At 40.2% G+C, this 19,915-nt stretch overlaps 1 protein-coding gene across 4 annotated transcripts in view; it reads left to right on the top strand.

The window, feature by feature from the left end:
- Nucleotides 1–19,915, top strand: part of dbn1 (drebrin 1) — a 141,412-nt gene that overhangs the window by 118,764 nt on the left and 2,733 nt on the right. For 2 of the 4 annotated variants that reach the window (XM_031308061.2, XM_031308062.2), the window contains 7 exons: nt 2,053–2,130; nt 2,376–2,527; nt 4,071–4,128; nt 5,737–5,793; nt 7,590–7,704; nt 13,183–13,311; nt 19,117–19,245. In XM_031308061.2, the coding sequence (XP_031163921.1) occupies nt 2,053–2,130; nt 2,376–2,527; nt 4,071–4,128; nt 5,737–5,793; nt 7,590–7,704; nt 13,183–13,311; nt 19,117–19,245 (718 nt within the window). The remainder of the gene's footprint in view (nt 1–2,052; nt 2,131–2,375; nt 2,528–4,070; nt 4,129–5,736; nt 5,794–7,589; nt 7,705–13,182; nt 13,312–19,116; nt 19,246–19,915) is intronic. The other 2 variants (XM_031308063.2, XM_031308064.2) reach the window with 2 other exon arrangements.

Genomic DNA, 19,915 nt, shown 5'->3' with positions numbered 1-19,915 from the left:
TTGTTCATGTGTGATTAGGTTTATTAAGAAAATTAAGGTAATCAAACTTAAATTATAGGTGGCGACAAGTAACCTGTACTCGTTTTAATTGTGTTGTATCATGTACAAGTGAGTTACCTTTACTAAAAAACTGAAGTTAATCTAACTAAGTAATATCAGTAGTATTACTTAACTCAACTTGATTTTGGTGGGTTCACTTTGAGCAATATTACAGTGTGCATTTTATTTAAAAAAAGCCAAGAAGTAAACACAACTTAAAACGTCCAATGCAACCAATGCTTACCTCACTTTTTATGAGTAACGGCCCTTATTTCAAACAATAAAGAAAGTAAGACATCTGTTTCTTATACATAGTTTACTATTCTCTCTGGAAGAATTTATCATTATGATCAACTTAATTATTTAAGTTGATCACACACACACTTACCAAAAGAACAAAAAAGTTACACCCTTGTCTCCCTTAGCACATTTTTATTCACTTCTAGTTCATCAGTCAGAATAAAAAGTCTGATCATATGATAAAGTTGTAATTACAAAAAGAAGTAACGGAGCCGGACTTGCCATTACTGTTTTTTAATGTTCATTACTTTTAGTGATAGACCAATTATTCGGGCCGATTAATGCCTGTTTCAGATAATCGCATCGGTCGATGCCTGCGCTCACAAGGCAGGCCGATTAACAAACTGCCTCATCCGTGTGTGTCAAGTGTATTTTAACTGTGAGGTGCCCACACTTGAAAAGGACCAGACTTGGGATTTCACTCAGAAGAATATTTATTTTGATCAGTTGAAGTAGCAATGTAATAGGATCAGGATTCGAAGTAAAAGGTGAAAAACCTTTAAAGAGAAAAAAAACAAACAAAAGAAATCACAAAAAGCATTTTAAATAAACAGGTATATTCCCAACACAGGAAAGGTTAAATGCATTTTTTCCCTACAGGCAACAGCTTGGTTTTTTACCTTGCATTTTACTAGATTTTCCATATAAACTATACCAATCTAAACATTTGATCTTATCAGTTTAACACCTCTTTAAACCATGCAGTAATAATTTCTTTCAAACTTTACCTCTAACATTTAACACATTTACCACATTAAATACAAAACAGACAAAGGATCCAAATGAAAATCTATATGAAACAAGAGTCCACATGAGCTTACCGATAGCCTGTCATAATCAGAAAGTCCCAATTCCTCACAGTGAATGCGTTTGTGCCTCTGCTGACCTCTTTGTCCGTCGCACTCCAGTCAAATGAATGATGCGCGTATTTGAAACACTATTTTAACTGGGCGCGAGCTACTAATCACCCCAATTCAATTCACCTGGTTGAGCCGGCACCAGAGCGCGCACACAGTCACGTGCGGGCTGGCATGCAGAGCGCGCGCAGGGGAGGCGGCACGCAGGAGGAAAAAGAAAATGACAGATACATGGAAGAAGACAGCCACACCTCCACTGAGTTAGCGCGACAGTGTGGTTGCTATAGAACAAAGTTAGTGCTCCCCTTGTGTCAATGTGAAAGTTAGCAAGCCTTTAGTCTACATCCACGTTTCATTTCAAGGATTGCTCCGGTGCTGCCGGAAATTCCGCCGGATGTCCCTCTTTTCAGGCCGTATGTCCCTCACCTTCCTCTTTCTTTGTGTTGTAATTCTAAACTCTGGTGGATTTCTGAGGACTATGGTTAACTGCTCCTCAGATCTCTGCAGGGTAAATTCAGACAGCTAGCTAGACTATCTGTCCAATCTGAGTTTTCTGTTGCATGACTAAAACAACTTTTGAACGTTCACACGTTCCACCAAAACTAGTTCCTTCCCGAGTCTGTTTTGCAGTGGCACCGTGGCTCCGTCTGGTTCTTAGCACCGCCCAAGACGATTGTGATTGGTTAAAAGAATAAACCAGAGCACGTTTTCTCCCATCCAGGAATGCTGTGTGGACTAGCCAGACCCTCCTCTGCAGCGCTGTGGAGGAAGGTCTGGCATTGCCAGACTATTCAGTGACTAATCTTTGTCTGTCTCTCTCTTCATGTCTCTCTCCCCTCTCTCTCCCCTGATGCAGGGCACGGTGTACGAGAAGACCAATGCAGAGGTGGAGATGAAGAAAATAAATAGAGAGGAGTTTTGGGAGCAGGCCAAGGTAGGTGTGGAAGAGGAAAGGAGGGGGAAGTGAGTGGAGTTAAAGGAAGGAAAGTAGAGGAAAAGATGGAGGGAAGGAAAGATATCTGAGTGAGATAAGGGAAGGGACAAGAAACTGTTTAATTCCAACACATTCTGCATCTTGCAGATCATCACCTCGGACTCTGAGGAACTCTAAAGTTATTTAGTTGAAGCCCGTGTACATTTTCGCTTAAGTCTTCTTCTTTTTCTCTGTTTGCTGTGCAGCGCGAGGAAGAGGTGAGGAAGGAGGAGGAGAAGAAGAAGGCGGCAGAGGAGCGGCAGCGCTTCGAGGAGGAGCGTATGGAGCTGGAGAGGAAAGAGCAGGAGAGCCGGGAGCAGCGGTACCGCGAGAGGGAGAGGCAGATCGAGGAGCACAGGTGAGGAACGGATACACCCACACTCAACATCACACTCTGCATTTAAAAAAATCTATGTCAGGAGTAACATCTGCGAAGGATTCTTCTTCAAAAAAATGGGGCCCTGCTTCATTCATTTGCCAACCGTAAATGGAAGCGCTAAGTCTCCATTATACACATGATTGTTTTTTTTTTTATAATTTGGATATGAATGAGTGAATCCTGCAGGAGTCTTATATGCTCGTGCATGAGCCGCGAACGTGTCGAAATTAGCAAGAGAGTTTGTTTTTTTTAATGGGAAATGGGATTATGTTTTGAAACTAATTGGTGGTATTTGAAATAGTTAAGTTTATATTATTTATTTTATTTGTTTTTCATAAACTAGAGTCTTGATGGCCTCCCTGACATATTATTATTTATATTGCTCTGGTAATGTTTTTTTAATGGGCTATTACATGATTGAAATGAAATCTCATTTTGCAGTTTTAGTAAATCAGGACGCTGACTGACATTGTTTTCCAAAACCATTTTAAGATTAAGATGATCATGAAATTGATCCCACGAACCTTCTAAAGTAGAGATGCTCCGATACTGCCTAAAACGCTGGTATCGGTATCGGGAAGTACTGGAGTTAATGCACCGATCCGATACCACGTAATAAAGCCCCAAAGAAAATCTACGTTAAAGTAGTTTATTTATGTTCTTTTTCCATTATAACTGACTGTCAAACTGCATAATAAAAGAAAGTTCTGTGGCATTCATTGTTCATGTTTCACAAAGAGTTTAACCTGAGCCAGACTGACAACAAAGATAGAAATCATATCACATCCATACAGGGATGGTAGTATACAGTTGTTAAAACATAATAAAATATATGACACACTGGTATCGGATCAGTACTCGGTATCGGCCGATACGCAAGTTCAGGTATCGGAATCGGTATCGGGAAGCAAAAAATGGTATCGGACCATCTCTATTCTAAAGCTTAAGTGGTGTTTCCCAAAAGCATCATGACCCTCCTAACGTGGCTGAGAGAGTCCCCAGGACCTGCAGGAAAATATATATATATATTTTTTTAGTTCATTTGTAAGTCTATACTTTTATCATGAACACTGATGTAGTCTATATCAGACATTTGTTTACTATTTTAATCATATATAAGCTAAGACTTTGGTAAACTCATTTCAAGCACTGAAACAATTCATACAACACATCGTAAATTAAGGATTGTTTTCTAAAGAGATTTGAGGAATTTCACGAAGCCAACTTCAACGGCAAATTATCTCTTTATACATTGCTCTAGAAATTTTTGGGCATCACTATACGGAAAGCTGAGTTTGTTCTGAACATTTTGATATGAAACACATGGGGATCAGTTATATGCAAATACCTTAAAAAGGTACATTTAAGAATATGTGTGAAAATGCCCTTAGACGTCAGAGTGTTAACCTCCAAGACTGATCGTTATCAGAAAACGTAGCGCTGGTTTTGGGTTTGACGCAGTATTTTCCAGGTCTCAGGAGTGTATATTATCTTATCTGTGTGTTTATGTGTGTGAGAACAGGAAGAAGTTGCAGGAAGAGGAAGAGGCCAAAGAGAGGTTGCGGAGCCAGACCACCATTGTAAGTCTCTGTTGTTTTTAAATCTGTGATAATGACTCTGCTGGTTATTCATCATTCATTGTGGTAAAACATTCAGTGTCCAAAACTATTTGAGTTAGATTACAACATCATATCTAGCTCATCCACCTTTACCAGTACAAATAAACACTTCTGATTTTACCACATATCTGCATTCATATCCTGAGCTTTTATTTATTATTATAAAACACTTTCATTCAAATTATTAAAAATATCCTTCTTATATTCGTAGTATGTGAAAAGCCTCACTCCTGGAGACTCCCTTCTTCGTGTTGGAAGTGTTAAGGCTTTTTGTTCCTGTTTCTGCTCCCTCTGCCTATCAAAGCATCACTTGCCTTCCCAAAAAAACCTTGAAGACGCGGTTCGCACGCCTCTGGTTTTTGTTATGCTGCGCACACATGCGAAATCAATTTGTCTGAGAGTAGGGTTTGTTTTTGAAGGGAGTGTTAATGTGCTGTGTGTGCTTTGCAAAATATTAAAGTCTGGCAGTGACAGAGTATTCATCATCCATTAGTGGAGTGTGTGCGCGCGCGTCTGTATGTGCGCGCGCGTGTGTGTGTGTGTGTGTGTGTGTGTGTGTGTGTGTGTGTGTGTGTGTGTGCGCGCGCGCGCGCTTTATTATTCTCATCTTGCAATCAGCTGCCTGCTGCATCGTAGCCCAGCTGTGATATTTCAGCTATATTTGAATCTCTGTCCTCAAGGTGAGTTCATACAGGCACAGCGGTTAGATTGCCTTGCTTAAGGTGCTTCAGGCATTGTTTGTTACTGCTGAAAGTGGAAAAAACCAGCAGGTTGTCAATGACTGGGCTGCTTCCCCAAATAATAACACCCCAAGGAATCCTAATCATAACTTCAAGTGGCGCTGCAATAAGAGAGCAGAGTGTCTTATTGAAAACACCACTTTTGTTTCTTGTTTGTCCAAAGAATTAGATTCATACGCAACTATTTGCATTAGCTAAATATGAATCTACTTAATGGGTGACATATAATACACTGTAAAAAAGCAATACATGTTATTTCATGTTGTCAACATAAAAATATTTTTGTCCAAGGGACGTGAAACATTGCGTCGTTCCAACTATTAGAATTTCAAGTTTCCAGTTATTAGTTTTTATAAAACTTGGGAATAAGTTAGAGGGTCAAATTATTGTTGTACCCTCAACCACAGGCGTAGATTTCAGGGGGATGCAGGGGATATGCCCCCCCCACACACAAATATTAAGAATAGGTAGATTTGTCCCCAATAGGCCATTTTTTAACAATGTGTCCTCATGTTGAAACAAAACCTACGCTCTTGCCCTCAACTATTATAATTAAGTTGGCAGCACAATCCAGAAACAGTTGTTAAAACTCAAAATAATTAATGCAACTTGTTCACTCATTATTATTAAGTTGATACAACTAAGCACTTTTTTACAGTGTACTCACTTAAGAAACATTTTGATGCTTCTTTTAACAGGGAGCATTCCTAGAAAGTCTGGATTTTCTCCCCCTTTTCCCTGCTTTAGGTGTTAATCCTCGAAAAACTGTTTTGCAGTTAGGTTTTTTTCTTTTCTTCGTTTGCATCTTTATTTGTATTCTTCTCTGCAGGCAGCAGAGCTGAGCATCGACGATCTGAATCTGGATAAGAAAGAGACTGAGGTGGAGGTGAGTCTGATCAGGGCCGGATTAACAATTTCATGTGCCCTGGGCAACAAGACTCCCCGCCCAAAAGCAACAATCGCAAACTCGCTATCATCAAGAACATATAGCCTATACTTCTATACTAACAAGTCAGGCTTCTGCATGGCTCAGTGGAGATGTATGTATCTATGTACAATAGCCTCAGCATAAAGTGCATTCAAGAGACAGAACAAATGCACAAATGTTTAACCTAACTTTTTACAATGAATCTTTCACAGAACTTGGTGACTACAGAGTAATTATTATTAAATATTTCAATATGTAGCCAATCAATTATCTTTTGACTGCAACAGTGAAATAAAGCAGACAGCTAGGGAAGCTTTAACGTAAAACCAGAGATTATTTCTAAAATGCTAAAATGTGAAATTATCACATCATCATCATGAAGCAGGCAATTTGTGTGTATGGAGTAAAAGTAAACCATTGGCTGCACTGTTGCATGTAGTTCAAAGTCAAGATCATGCTTATTGTTTCACAATCAACTATATCAACATTTTATGTTGATGCACTACTATATATTATTTTATTTTAACAAATGGGCCTTACAACTGGCCTCTTCCTCCCTGTCATCTTCATCCTCCTGACCTGATCACTCTCTGCCTCTGTCCCTCTCTCTGAATCTGCAGCCCCCTCTTCATCCTTAACAGTCAAGTCTTCCTTTCCCTTTTCTCTCTCACTTATTTCTGCATCTCCTTCTGTGGTCTTCTCCTGCTCTGACCCGCCTGGTCTCTCCAGTTTCCTGCCTTCTCCTTCTTCATTTCCCTCCTTCTCTTCCTCCTGTGCACTACTCAGAATTGAATACAAATGATTGGTCTCAGCAAGCACTGTGTAGTGTGTTGAAACGTAACGCCACCGAAATGGCGACCCTCTGTAAACGTTATGAATTCAAACATGCCAGTTTGTAATATTTTGTATTATGCTGTTCTTGTCTTTACTAAAATCAAAACTAATCAAAGGGCAGAATTCTCTTACAAATCACAAGGGAGCGATTTGACTTTTGGCTAACGTAATAGACTCGCTGTTGATGCTGACTCGCCTTTAGCATATATTACATTCATTACAAATTTAACTTTAAACGTGTGTTTAAACTTCACCTCAGGAAACTGACTTCACTTTCAGAGGCTCGGGGGGGTGCAGCTCAGTCGCTCCAGTCTTTGCCGGGATGCAGTGCCACCACACCACAGCAGACTCGCTGTGACAGACTGTGGTAAAGTTGGTTTTATATTGGACGTTGGATATTCGACACATTCGAAAAATCTATTATGCAGTTTGACCTTCCAATATAAAACCAACTTTACCACGGTCTGTGACAGCTCGTACTCGCTCGCTGCGCAGGAAGTTACAGACACTGTTTTTGACGTGATTTAACATAATATTTTGATTGAACGGGTTGCAAAAATCTGCATATAATTAGAAAAGTGAGGACTGCGTTTATAATGTGATCTAACATAATATTTGATGGAGCCCAGGGCCCCTTAGATGTCCTGTGCCCCTGGGCAAGTGACCAGTTGCCCTAATGGTTAATCCGGCTCTGAGTCTGATTGAGTACCTTAAAAAAAGTAGAATCAAAAGCGCCTCTGTCATTTTTCGGGAGGAACTCTACTCTTATAAAGGATTCCACTTTCCTGCAGGATTAAGCTTATTGAATCTTTTCTCGAATCTTTGTTTATTTGCTCTTCCTTTTGCTGAACACCAAGCAGCTCTGAACAGTGTAATCTAGACTGCTGTATAGTCCATCTTTATTTGTGTTGTGTCTCCAGGAGGCGAAGGCCATCATCGCTCAGCGGTCAGGAAACCCTCGGGAGTTTTTCAAGCAGAAAGAGAGAGCCATGACCATCAGCGTCGACACCTCACCCGTCTCCATCCACAGGACCGGTAAACACGTTTAAACTCACCTAACCGTTATCTTCTAGATCACTTTGTTCTCTTGTAAAACCTGGAACAACACTGAACAAAACAGCGCAGTAGAAACAGCACACAATGTGTTTTGAAGAGCAGACAACAGGTGAAAGAGTAGAGAGGACTGAAGTAATGAGGGAGACCCTTAAAGTCTGAGGCTGTTGTCCATGTGTTGTTTATACTGATGTGTGTCAAACTCAGTTTCACTAAGGACCATACTGGAAAATGAGAATCACATCAAGGGCCAGACATGTATAGTTTACTGCTTTTATGTCATCGAAAAAGTCAAATATCTTTGACAGTATTATTGCATGTCTCATATAGTCTTGTCACTTACAGTTTGGTCGATAAAAATGTCAAAGAAAATGTCACAAAAAATTGGATAAAGTGTCAAAAACATGGAAAAAAGCAACAGAAATACAGAAAAAAGCATCAGAAACGCTGTAAAAAATGTTGAAAAATGCACCAACAACTTTGTAAAAAGTGACATAAACTAGACATGCAAAAATGTATTGTGAACCTAAATGATACAAGTATAGGGCCCGTCAAAATTAGCGAGGGCCGGATTTGACCCACGGGCCTCGAGTTTGACACATGGGTATTAAACAGTTGTGTGAAACCTGGAAAAAAGGACCATTAACTAAACAAAAAGATCAATTTAAAACTAGGAAAACTGTGCTTATCTTTCCATCCACACTCTTAAAAAAGGTTTAAAATCAGGACAGGAAACCTTTTTTTCTGCCACAGCCTCCTCGGCAGTAAACAAACATGAGTTTTTACATCTTATTCTACCAAAAAATACTATTTTTCTGTGGGGTTTTTAAAGTAAGGTTATTATTTTTCCTCCAACAAAGGTGGAAAGTACAGGTAAGTCAAAATTCTACTTGGGTTTTTCCATTCGAAGCTACTTTATACTTCTACACTACTACACTTCAGAACGAAATGTTTTACTTTTTACTGCACTGCATTGATTTGACATTTATAGTTACTTTTTACATAAAAATAGTCATATCATATATATATGAAGTACTACAGTAGTATACAAAGTTGAATTTGCGCTCCACGTTGACAACATACTCTCACACATATCCGTAATTTAATGTTTAATAATAATATAACACTGTGAAAGGAGCCATTCTGCATATTGAGTACTTTACTAGGTCCTTAGGGTTAGGGAGGGTTAGGGGGTTAGGATTAGGGGTTAGGGGGTTAGGGAGGGTTAGGTGATGAGAAAGTTATCTCATCATGTGTCAAGTTCAACATGTCATTTATCACCTCTCCTCAGCTGCTGCTTCCTTCGAACCAGACCTTAAATTTGTCATTTTTTCAGAGATGCTCATTAATCCCAAAAGGTTTTTGAAGAAGAAAAATGACCGAGAGAAAAAAAAAGCTTAATGTTCACTTCTGGAGTCACAACATACTGTAAAGGAGCCAACACTGTAAAACCAGACAATCTTTGTTGTCGCTGTTGGTTGGCTGTTGTTGACCCTTTAAGCTTTTTTTGATGTTATTTAATTTTAATTCACATTGTTGTATGTTTGTGTGCAGCGTTTAGTGTTCGTTGTGGCCCTGCTTCAAACAGAGTCAAAGTCTCAGTGACAAGGATGTAATTTCCACTGGGGAACATGTCCCCTTCACTTTTCCTATATTTTTTTGCCCCTACTTTCACAGTTTCATGATGATTTTCTCTAAACTTAAATCCCTCCAGTGTGTTGTCTAAGAAGAGAGAAGTCCATTCATGTCACATTTAATCAACCGTGCATTCAATAAGCTTTTCAGGCTTTAAGTCCTAAGACCTTTTTTTTTTTTTCGCCCCTCAGGCAACGTATAGTCAGGCTACACATATAGTAAGTTCTGTATACAAGTGTCTCTATGCACCTTTGAAGTAGGTGAGGTTGTGCCAGAAAACCCCACTCCACGTTTACAGTAAGCCGTCTTGAGTCTGTGTTTGGACAGACTTTAGCCCTGCATGAAAAAAACAGTATTCACAACATTCATTTTAATTGAGGCCACTGCCAACGCAGAGAGTTCTGGCAGAAAACACACAGGGGCATCCGCCAACAAAGGTGAACCGGGCTCAATTTTTGACGTAACGCAAAGTGATGTAATCCAGCAAGGCGCTGCGTTGGCCAATCAAATATGTGCAAGCGCATATTCCTGCTAGATAACTTTAAAAAATATGTATTTTTCCTCCTACCTGTCGTGCTATTCATCAGTCTACATAGTTGTGGTGCGAGTTGCCCAGTGTTGGAGATATTGCCCGTGGAGATGTCTGCCTTCTCTCCAATATAACAATGTCTCTTTCCAGAAATCATGACCCGGGTTACTCAAGATAATCCAAACACCTAGTTGTGAGTAGTTTCATGTTACACGAAACTGCCCACAACCAGGTCTGTGGATTATCTTGAGTAACCAATTCATGATTTCTGGAAAGAGTTTTTCAAATGTATTTTTGGCGCTTTGAGCTCAACAAGCTGAGTGCCACCTAGTTCTGTTAAATTGGAGAGAAGCCAATATCTCCAACTAGGCAACTCACACCAAAACTATCTCCATTGATAAATAGTAGGCCTGCAGCGACGCGTCGATTACGTCGACGCATCGACGTCAAAATTACGTCGACGTCGTATTTTTGCGTCGACGCTTCGCCACACACACATGTGGGAGACCAAAACATTGCAGGAAACAGCAACCTCCTCACAGAATTCCCAACAAAGCCCTGCAAAAAGCCCCATGAAAAGAAGAAGTCCTAAAAAAACAGCTCGCCCTTAATCATCGAGGGTATGGGAATACTTAAAATATAGTCCCAAGTACTAACGTTAGCTAAATTAATTTCATGTTTGTGTAGTGTGTTGTGTAGCCTGCGCACTTAGGTGGTGCTAGCTAACTATCTTAGCTCTCCGTGCAGTTTGTTCGTGCTAAGTTAGTAGCTAACGTTAACGTTAGCTAGCTACTGGCGCCTAGGCAGCTGTGTTTAGCTAACGTTAGTTATCATCTAATGTTGGCTTGAATGGTAGCTAGCTTACAGCTGCAGAACACAGCTATCTATAGTAGCTAACGTTAGCTAACGTGAACGTTAGCTACTAACCTAGCACGAACAAACTGCACAGAGAGCTAAGATGCGTTGGTTAGCCTAGCACCACCAAAGTGCACAGCTGCATTAGCATGTAAACCTACAGAATAGCAGTTAAGAGAGTCAGTTTGATTATGCATCAGGTTTTATGTTGGGACTGTTATGTTGTGTTAAACAATCCAAGGAATGTCTGTACTGTGCACTGCACAGTGTTTTTCTTTTTTGCACTACAACTTGATTTTTTTGAACAAGAGAGTTATGTTGGTACTGTAAAAGAGTAAACAGGCTGGCCTTTCATTTTGTATAACAGTAAAATAATTATTTTATTTTGTGTAAAGCAGAAGAGTTTTTGCTGTGCAAAATTGTTTAATAAAATATATTATTAAGAATTTTTTGGTATATTTTTGAGATGCATTATGGTTTTTATTAATCGAGCAACAGAAAAATAATCGTTATATTAATCGTCCAATTAGTCGTTAGATTAATCGACTAATCGATAAAATAATCGCCCGATTAATCGTTTAATAAATAATCGTTTACCCCCAGCTCTAATAAATAGCACTGCAGGTAAGAGGAAAAACATGCATTTTTGATTTAGGGGTCAACTGTACCTTTAAGGTAGCCTGGCTCCACCCTCCTACATACAGTACTTCCGCTCAATTTTCATTTTCAGTACACCATCTGGGTTTGCGGTATATTCTTGATTTTCTCCGGGCAAATCTGCGAACAGAGGGAGTGGCTGAGAATGATGACGTTGAGAATGATGACGTTGAGGACGATGGCGTTGAGGACGTGCGCTAGAGTTGTAGTTCCGTAATGGCGGCGGAGAAAGATGCGAGCAAAGCCATTCGGTCCGTTGTGGCAACGCTGCCGAATATCCAGAAGTTAAAGCCCGAGCAAGAACAATCTTTGCTGAGTTGTGTTGGTGGACATGATGTTGTGGCCCTCCTCCCCACGGGGTTCAGGAAAAGTTAGATTTTCCAGCTCGCTCCGTTAGTGGTGAAGGAGTTGGCTAATGCTAGCGATGCTAAGCCGACGTCACGACCAAACGTTAGCGATTGGTTATGGCAGATCCAGAGTGGCTCTGGGCAGATCCAATAGTTTTAAACTTCGACAGAGTACCCGCCTTCAAGGAAGTTAACACTTGTCAGTGGAGAGTGGCCAGACTCTGTACAAATGAAATGTACGACAGTCTGGTAGGACCAGGCTAAATTAAGGTAAACGACAATAAAAAAGCCGTAGTAATAAAATGTTTTAATTCAGGGCGTTTTAATTCAAGTCTCAACGGCCACTAACCCTCTGATTGGTGGAGGTTGTTGCGTCGGAGAGGAAGGTCTGCAGAGATTTTTCAGTGCTGAAATTATTTTGTATTTTTTGATTTATAGTTAATATCAAAGAAAGATGCTGGAATTGAACATCGATCAAAGATAAGATAATAAGAGCCTAAATACACCTTTAGCTGTCATAACCAGGTCTCTGGCAGTGAAACTGGATATGATTCTAAGTAGGGTTGGTGCATTAATCATGGAGACATTATTTTGTGAAGCACGATAATCAAGTTCTTTATAATGTGTTATTTTCCAACAAGCAAAGAAGCAGGAGATTCATGTCATCCAAAAACCAACATTTATTCAGTTTTCAGTGACTCAAAATTATGTTTTCCTTTCTTGGGATTTATTATTCAGAAATATGAACATGTTTGTTCAAAGGAGCAGAAATAGAAGTAAGAGAATAAAAAGCAACAAACTCCGTCAGCATTTCTTTTCTGCCTAGCCGCATGCTGTCTGCTGTCTACACTCAGTTTGATTAAAGCCGCACTAACCACTTTTATTTCTCTCTCTTTTTTTCTGTCTTTCTTTTTTCCCCTTCGGTTTTCTTCTTCCGCCTCTGCACTCATTTGACCCCACATTTGTGTTCACCATCATCATACCTTTCGTACTTCACTCACTTCTTCATGTATTTATTCATCCACTCCTCCACTCTTTGATTTCTTCGTTTTGTGGAACGACTATTTTTCATTTCCTCTGGCACCTCTTGACGTGTCTCTTTCTCTTCATGGGTTCCCACCTGTCTCTCTGCCTTTCCCACAATCCTCTCTGCTTTCTACTTTTTTCCCTCTGGGGGTGAACCTCTTATGTCTTGACTCTGACTTCTCCTGTCTACCTTGTACTGTCGCTCCCTCTCTTGCTTTTTGTCTTGTCTTCCTGTCTCGTCTGTCTTCCCCACATATCTCTGTCCTGGTGCGTCGCTTCGTGTCCTTGTTGTATATTTGTGTGTGTGTGTGTGTGTGTGTGTGTGTGTGTGTGTGTGTGTGTGTGTTTGACTCTTCTTGTCCGGGTGTGTGTGTTTGTGTGTGTGTGGCTGTGCGTCTTCCCGACCGCCAGGCCGCTTGGACAGCCCGTTCTTGAAGCAGCAGCACAGTCCCAGCAGCCCCAGTCCGACTCCCCCACCCTGGGGCGCCTCGCCCCTCCGCACCCCGCCACACGCACGGACGCAGCCCGCCGCTGCCGCCGGTAGGTACAGCACATAACCGATAAACAGTAGAAGAAGAAGGCAGATGGACACCAGCAGCTTGGTCGAATATCTCTCCCCACACACAAATCCCCTCCTCCAGAAGAGGAGGCCTAAATAACAAAGATGAAATGACGAAAAATGGAGGATGAAATGCATGTGAATTAAAAATGTGAGGGATTAAATAGTCTCCGAGTCCATGCACACTAATATCCCAGTCATATTCTGGTTTTGATCACGTTGACATTAAACTTCTTGTATACATGAGTCTAACATTATCTTGGTTTCAGATGTTTCTTTGCTAAAGCAAACATTTTTTTATCCGTTCTATAACAAGATGTCTAGTGATCAGAAACCCTGATAACATGTGTTATGCTCATGATCAGATGTCATGAACAGGTGGCATTCATCTGGTTCAAACCATTATTTACAACACATTAGTTCAGTTCAGAGAGTTTGATGAATCGAGTTTTCAAACCTCTCAGAAGGAGAAGAAAAGTGAGGGAAGAAAATGTTCTTCCATGAGGCCCATTGTTTCTCAAAACCAGAATAACGTCTTATCCAGGTTTACGAAACCAGGATATGATGCTTACATGCAAAAACACGATCAGAAAACTCCAGAAACCTGCTCACATCGGGATACTAGTGTGCAGATAAACCTCCAAATACTCCACAGAGTTAAACGTTACAGTTTGAATTTGGGACAAGAAAGACTTCTGAAAAAGTCCTTTAAATGGAAAAGTGGTTAGATTAATCAGGAATTAGTGTGGCAGTGTATTTCAGCTGGAAATAGCAGAGCTGACTTCCTCCAAACTTCAACAGTAACATTGAAGAAAACAGAAACAGACGCGATATGTGAGGTTAGCTGCCAGCAAGGATCAGCTGAGACTTTATTATTTAGATTACTTAAGTAATACTTAAGTATTTTGTTTCCAGTCTAAATTAACAAAACTAAACATTTCAAAAATAACACTCAGTAATGAAAAGACAGCAGCGAATAGATCATTTCTCTGACACAGTTTGCCACATTTCTAAGTCCACATGCATTTTCATCATTTCAGTTTTCATTTTCGTACTCCACTTCACTTAGCACACACACATCTGCGCACCAACCCTTAAATCCCCCTCACCACCTCCCGCCGAATTCACCCCCAAACCCTGCCCTCCGTTCACCAACACTGAACGTCAACTTCCATCTCCCCCTGACTTCTTCACGTTTACAAAAAGTAGCTTATTCTCATATTTGAAATACTTTGAAGGATATTTCGTGTGATAGTTAAAAAATGTCGTCTTCGTCAACAAATCCCATGAACCCCAAACCATCGTGTATCTACTAAACTACGCACACTGTAGTTTATTTTCACTCAGTCACACACACACACTGTCCTGCTGCCACTCACTAGAGCACCAAATGTGGATTAATCCACCGCTGAAAGTAGTCACCAACAAATGCCCTATTTTCTCCTGTTTGTGTGTTTGCTTGAAAAAAACGGACAAGCTGTTTTAGGAAATGACTGTACCTTTTTCTAAAAATAATACTATATACTTGTGAGGTGTTTCTAAAGATGTTTGTTCTCAACGAATGAGCTTTGAGCTGAGAGCCACAGACAGGAAGTCAGAAAGTATCGAGAGACAGACTAACACACAATGGGTTTTGGTCCTAACGCGGAATTTATTCACAGTAAAAACATAAAAAAAATATTGGCGTTATCCTTTAAGCACGGATATTTCAGCTTCTATCAATTTCAATTGTGCAGTAACAGTTTTTAGCATTTAGCAGTAGCTCCAAACACTAAAATCCTCATAAGGACGCGGTGGATGGGTGGACGTTAACATACAGGACTTTCAAGCCAGAGAGCGGAGTTCGCTTCCTGGGGAAAACTAAAGCCTTTCACCCAGGAAATGTGTTTTTCTTAGGAGTGTTTAAATCCAACCACGACCTTTTTCCTAATCTTAACTCGGGTTACTCAATCGTTTTGGTGCCTAATCTTAACTTTCGTCGCGCCATAACACTCCTATTTTGTGGACTAAATTTAACCGTAATGTCCGCCGAAACGACCGTCAGCTCGCAGTGCTTTGTACCCGGCTCAAAGTCACCTATTTTTGGGTAACTGAACCACCAACGACCGCTGATACAAAGCTCTATAGCGGCTTAAACAACTAGCAACTGCCGCTCGCCGTCATGGAGCTCGTAGCCAGCCGGCGTCACGTGGTCTCCTAATTTTGCAGGATATCGTACGTTTTGGTGCGCATACATTTTCGTACGATATCATAAGGACCCGTTCATGAGATCGCGTTGACCTACAGGACATTAAAAACAAACCAATTTTGAGCCGTAAACCTTTTGTTGTTGTTAACCAAGGTAGTCACTATCAAACCTCAAACATGTCATCACCCACCTACCTTTTTAGCTCGTGCACTTTCTTGCAACCTTCCTTGCTAATGAGCTAATTGGCTAACACGCACACAAGCGTTTCACTAACTGCTCGTAAAATATCCTTTATGGCTGTGAACCATAAAGCTGTTTGTCGGTTTGTGTTGTAGATGTTGAGTCTGTCGCTCCCTTCAGTTTTTCATCCTTCAGATGTCGTCCAGTCAGCTGCTGGTGTTAAAAAAAAAATTGTGAATGTTTTTTTTTTCTTCTGTTTTTCTAATTTTAAAACAGCGACAAGGTCATTTTACTTCTCACAGGGAGAACAAGCTGTTGCTTTAACTACAGAATCTCACTGGTTTTCTATCACCTCCCTCCTCTTCTGATCCTCACTCTCATGCCTCTGATCCTGGATCTGCATCGCCTCCCTGCGCACACACACACTCAAATACACACTGCTGCTTTAAATCCTGACCGACTGACCAAACTGTGAGTGTTTGTGTGTGAATGTGCGTATGTGACGTCGTCGAGCCGTCCGTCAATCGCCACCGCTGTTTGTTGGCTTGTGACTGAATATAGATCTCTGTGGAATCTGTTTAAAGACCATAACAGTGATTGTGTTTGATTTAGCCCATTAACTACACATATCAAACATCTGACATTATGTTGCTAGATTGACCTCTTTCCTTTAAAAAAAAAAAAACATCTAAGAGACCTCTGAGACTTAACGTTTTCTAAAAATGGTAATTGGACTTGGTTTCTTGGGTTAAAGTGTTTGCTGTTAAGCAGCCAATTAATAATGTTCCAAATTCCCTAAATGCATCAACCAAAAAGAGTTTTCCAAACTGTTATTCTCACAACTGCCATACCAAACAAATATATACTTTAACAAAACATCAAGGCAACTAAATGTCTAAATGTTATTGTTGTATCCATCCATGCAGATTGTTTTTTTTGTACCAGTTTTGAGACATCTATCTCCATGATTTCGGCCTCCACATCAGTACGATGCTGTGAGCGTCACAAACAAAAGCCCATTCATCTCCATTTTATCGGGGTGGGAGGCAGAAATCTCAAAACCTGGACACAAGAAACAAAGTATCTGCATAACTTACTAAAGTTAAGGTAGATAATGTGTTGTTGGTGAATCAAAACTTTAAAACAAATGCTTTGGAAAATGAACAGCATTAATGCAGTTACTGGGCAAAATCATCCAGACTGCCATTGTGATCTGTAGTGTGTGTTTTTGCATGTCTGTAGGTGCTGTAATGGCAGATATTATGCTGGGTGGGCAAAGAACCAGTTCATCAACAAAGACAGTTCTCTGTAAATCCTTCCTTTTTCATATGAAAGTGTGTTAACAATCATCTAAACTGGTTTCCATTATCAGTAAAAGTTTGATTGTATTAAACACTACTTCCAGCAATGACCCTTGGTTCCTCAGAGCCATGAGGTGAATTGGAGAACCCACCCAAGCAAGACCCCGCTGAGCTGGATGTGATTAGTCATTTCAACAGATCTCAGTCAGCCTTTTTTTTTTTTACAGTCAGAGTGACACTGTTGTTCTCCATCTGTAGTTTATTGTGTTTGTGTCCTCCGGGAAATCTTGTTCTGGTTTCTGAACAGGACGTCTGACTCCAACAAGCATGAAATCATCTGAGAGAAAGTGACGTTTTCATTGTGGAAGTGATTCTCTTGACTGTAAATGAAACTGTGTTGATGTTGGTCATAATGCGTTGTATTCCTGAATGTGTCAGCATTGTGACTGTGACTCGCCCACAGGGTGTCCATATGCATCAATGGCATACTAATGATTGTTCAGAGGATCTTATGGCTGTTTAATGACTTGCTGGATCATAGTGATTGTGTATTGGGTTTTGGTGACAACTTTCCCTGAATCTGCCACTGTCCTATTTACCAATATCAATTTGCGGTACTTTTTCTGTCTGTATGACATGTCCAGTGTGTGCTATAGGTGATAAATTGACAAGGGTCACATAGCAATGCACCCTCGGCTTGTTGCACTTATGTCTTACACTGCAGTTCTGCATAAGTCTCAGATGTTTGCTTTCAGCCACAAATCTCACACCAAATAAGACAAAGCAACAAAGCCACTCCTTGATGATTAAAAGTTTACAACCATGCTAGCGGCTCTGCGAGGCTGTTAGGCACAGCAGTTATTTATGCTGAATGCTAACATGCTGATGTTAAGCAGGTATATTGTCAGCATTTGCTAATTAGCACTTAAGAGAAAGTACAGCTGAGGCTGATGGAAATGCCATTAGTTTTGCAGATATTTGGTCATAAACTAATCATGGCGCTAGGTGAAAAGTCCGAGGATCACCAAAGTCTTTGGGATTCATCCTGAGGGGAACATGAATGACTGTACCAAATTCAATGGCAATCCATCCAATATTTCTCGAGACATTTCACTCAAGACCACAAATGTGAACCTCATGGTGGCGCTAGAAGAAAGGTCAGAGGATCACCAAAGTATTTATGATACATCCTCTGGGGACCATAACTGCCTGTACCAAAATGTGTGCCAGTCCATTTTGTAGATGATGCTATATTTAACTGGATATGTAAAAAAGCATCGACCTGCTGGTGGCACTAAATCAAAAGTCAGGGGCTCACCAAAGTCATTAAAATTCATCCTGGGCACGGGATATTTCTGGACCAAAATTCATATCAATTAATTCATTTTATGTATGTTATGATATTTCAGTCTGAATCAAAGTGGTGGGCCGACAGATCTGCAGATTGACATTGCCATACCTAGACACCAGCTGCTAGCGTGGCTAAAAATAAAGCTAAAAAGTTCAAACAGTCTACCTCTGCACACAGGATATCAAACTTCCATATTTTGGAAGATTGTTCCTCAAACATTATAGAGTGCAAAAGGGGGAGTTTTGCATCTTTCACTTTGCTCTACACAATGTCCGTCAAAATAAAACTCTGAATGTGATTAAGGATTATGTCTGACAAAGCATGGTAATGTCTCCAACTGGAGTCCCATCCACAAAGAGTCTGATTGGCTGTGACCGTATCTGTCCGTTTGCTGGTCTTGTGATGGCAAAAGTGATGTGATTACTGTGATTTTGTGCAGTGTTGAATATGTTGAAGTAACACAGGATGTGACCGGAGGTTAGAAAATCTGAGTATCAGCCTTTTATCGGCATCCTTTGATTCAGGATACTTTCACAGAAGAAAACCCGTTTAAACCTAAGTAGACTTACTAAAAATAAATTGCCGTCCTTTATTCCCAAAATTCGGGAGTGTTTTGGCACAACAAACTGCAAAAAACACCGGTTCAGTTAAGCATTCTGTGTTACAGTAGATCAACACATCTGGTTCATGAGTGTAAGTTTTTATATCTGAGGATTGTTTTTCTTTGTACCTTTTCGATGTTGTTGTGCTATTCTTTCCCCATTAGGGGATGATGACGATGAAGCAAGCACAGAGCACAACATGGCCGCGGTGTCGCCCATTCCTAAAATAGTCACCACGTCCATCAAAGAGGACTTCTGCAGGGAGGAGGAGGAGGACTGCAGAGACGAGTTGGGTAAGAGTGAGAGTTGAAATATAGTCACTAAAATGCCGTTAAAACAAATGTTAGAAGTATCCTTCAACCAAATTTAATCCAGTTAACATTTAAACATTGTTTTAGCGCTCTGAGCCCTCAGGTATTTTTGAAAATGTATGGTCCGTCTGGTTTTATTTGTAGTGCACAGTCAATCTATAAACATATTTTTTCAGGACAAACTGGGCTATTAGAATATTTGTGCTGCAGTGATGTCACTTGAATGTAAAAAAAAAATTCTCACAGATACAGTATGTATTGATATCACACACACAGCTGTGCTACACAAGCATTTTTGTTGTCTAACACAGTTCTCCTATGTCTTGGGAGTCATATAGTGAAAAAGTTAACATTATAACTAACACAGTGGACAAACTATTTACATTTCTTAAAAAAAAAAGTCCAGACGCTTTTGCCCTCATGACATTTCACTTATGCCAATCCTCAAAACAGTAATGCCATATATATTGATATCACACAAAAAGAAATGCTACACCGGCATTTTTGTTGTCTAAAATAGTTCTATGTCTTGGGAGTCATGACCCAGATATATTACTGAAAGGTGCAGTAGGTAAGACTTATAAACCTAACTTTCTGTCATATTTGCTGAAACTGACCCTATGTTCCAGTAGAACTACATGAAGCAGGTCAT

This window comes from Sander lucioperca, chromosome 13 (assembly GCF_008315115.2).
Source record: "Sander lucioperca isolate FBNREF2018 chromosome 13, SLUC_FBN_1.2, whole genome shotgun sequence".
Lineage (NCBI taxonomy): Eukaryota > Metazoa > Chordata > Actinopteri > Perciformes > Percidae > Sander > Sander lucioperca.
This window is presented reverse-complemented; position numbering and strand designations above follow the sequence as displayed.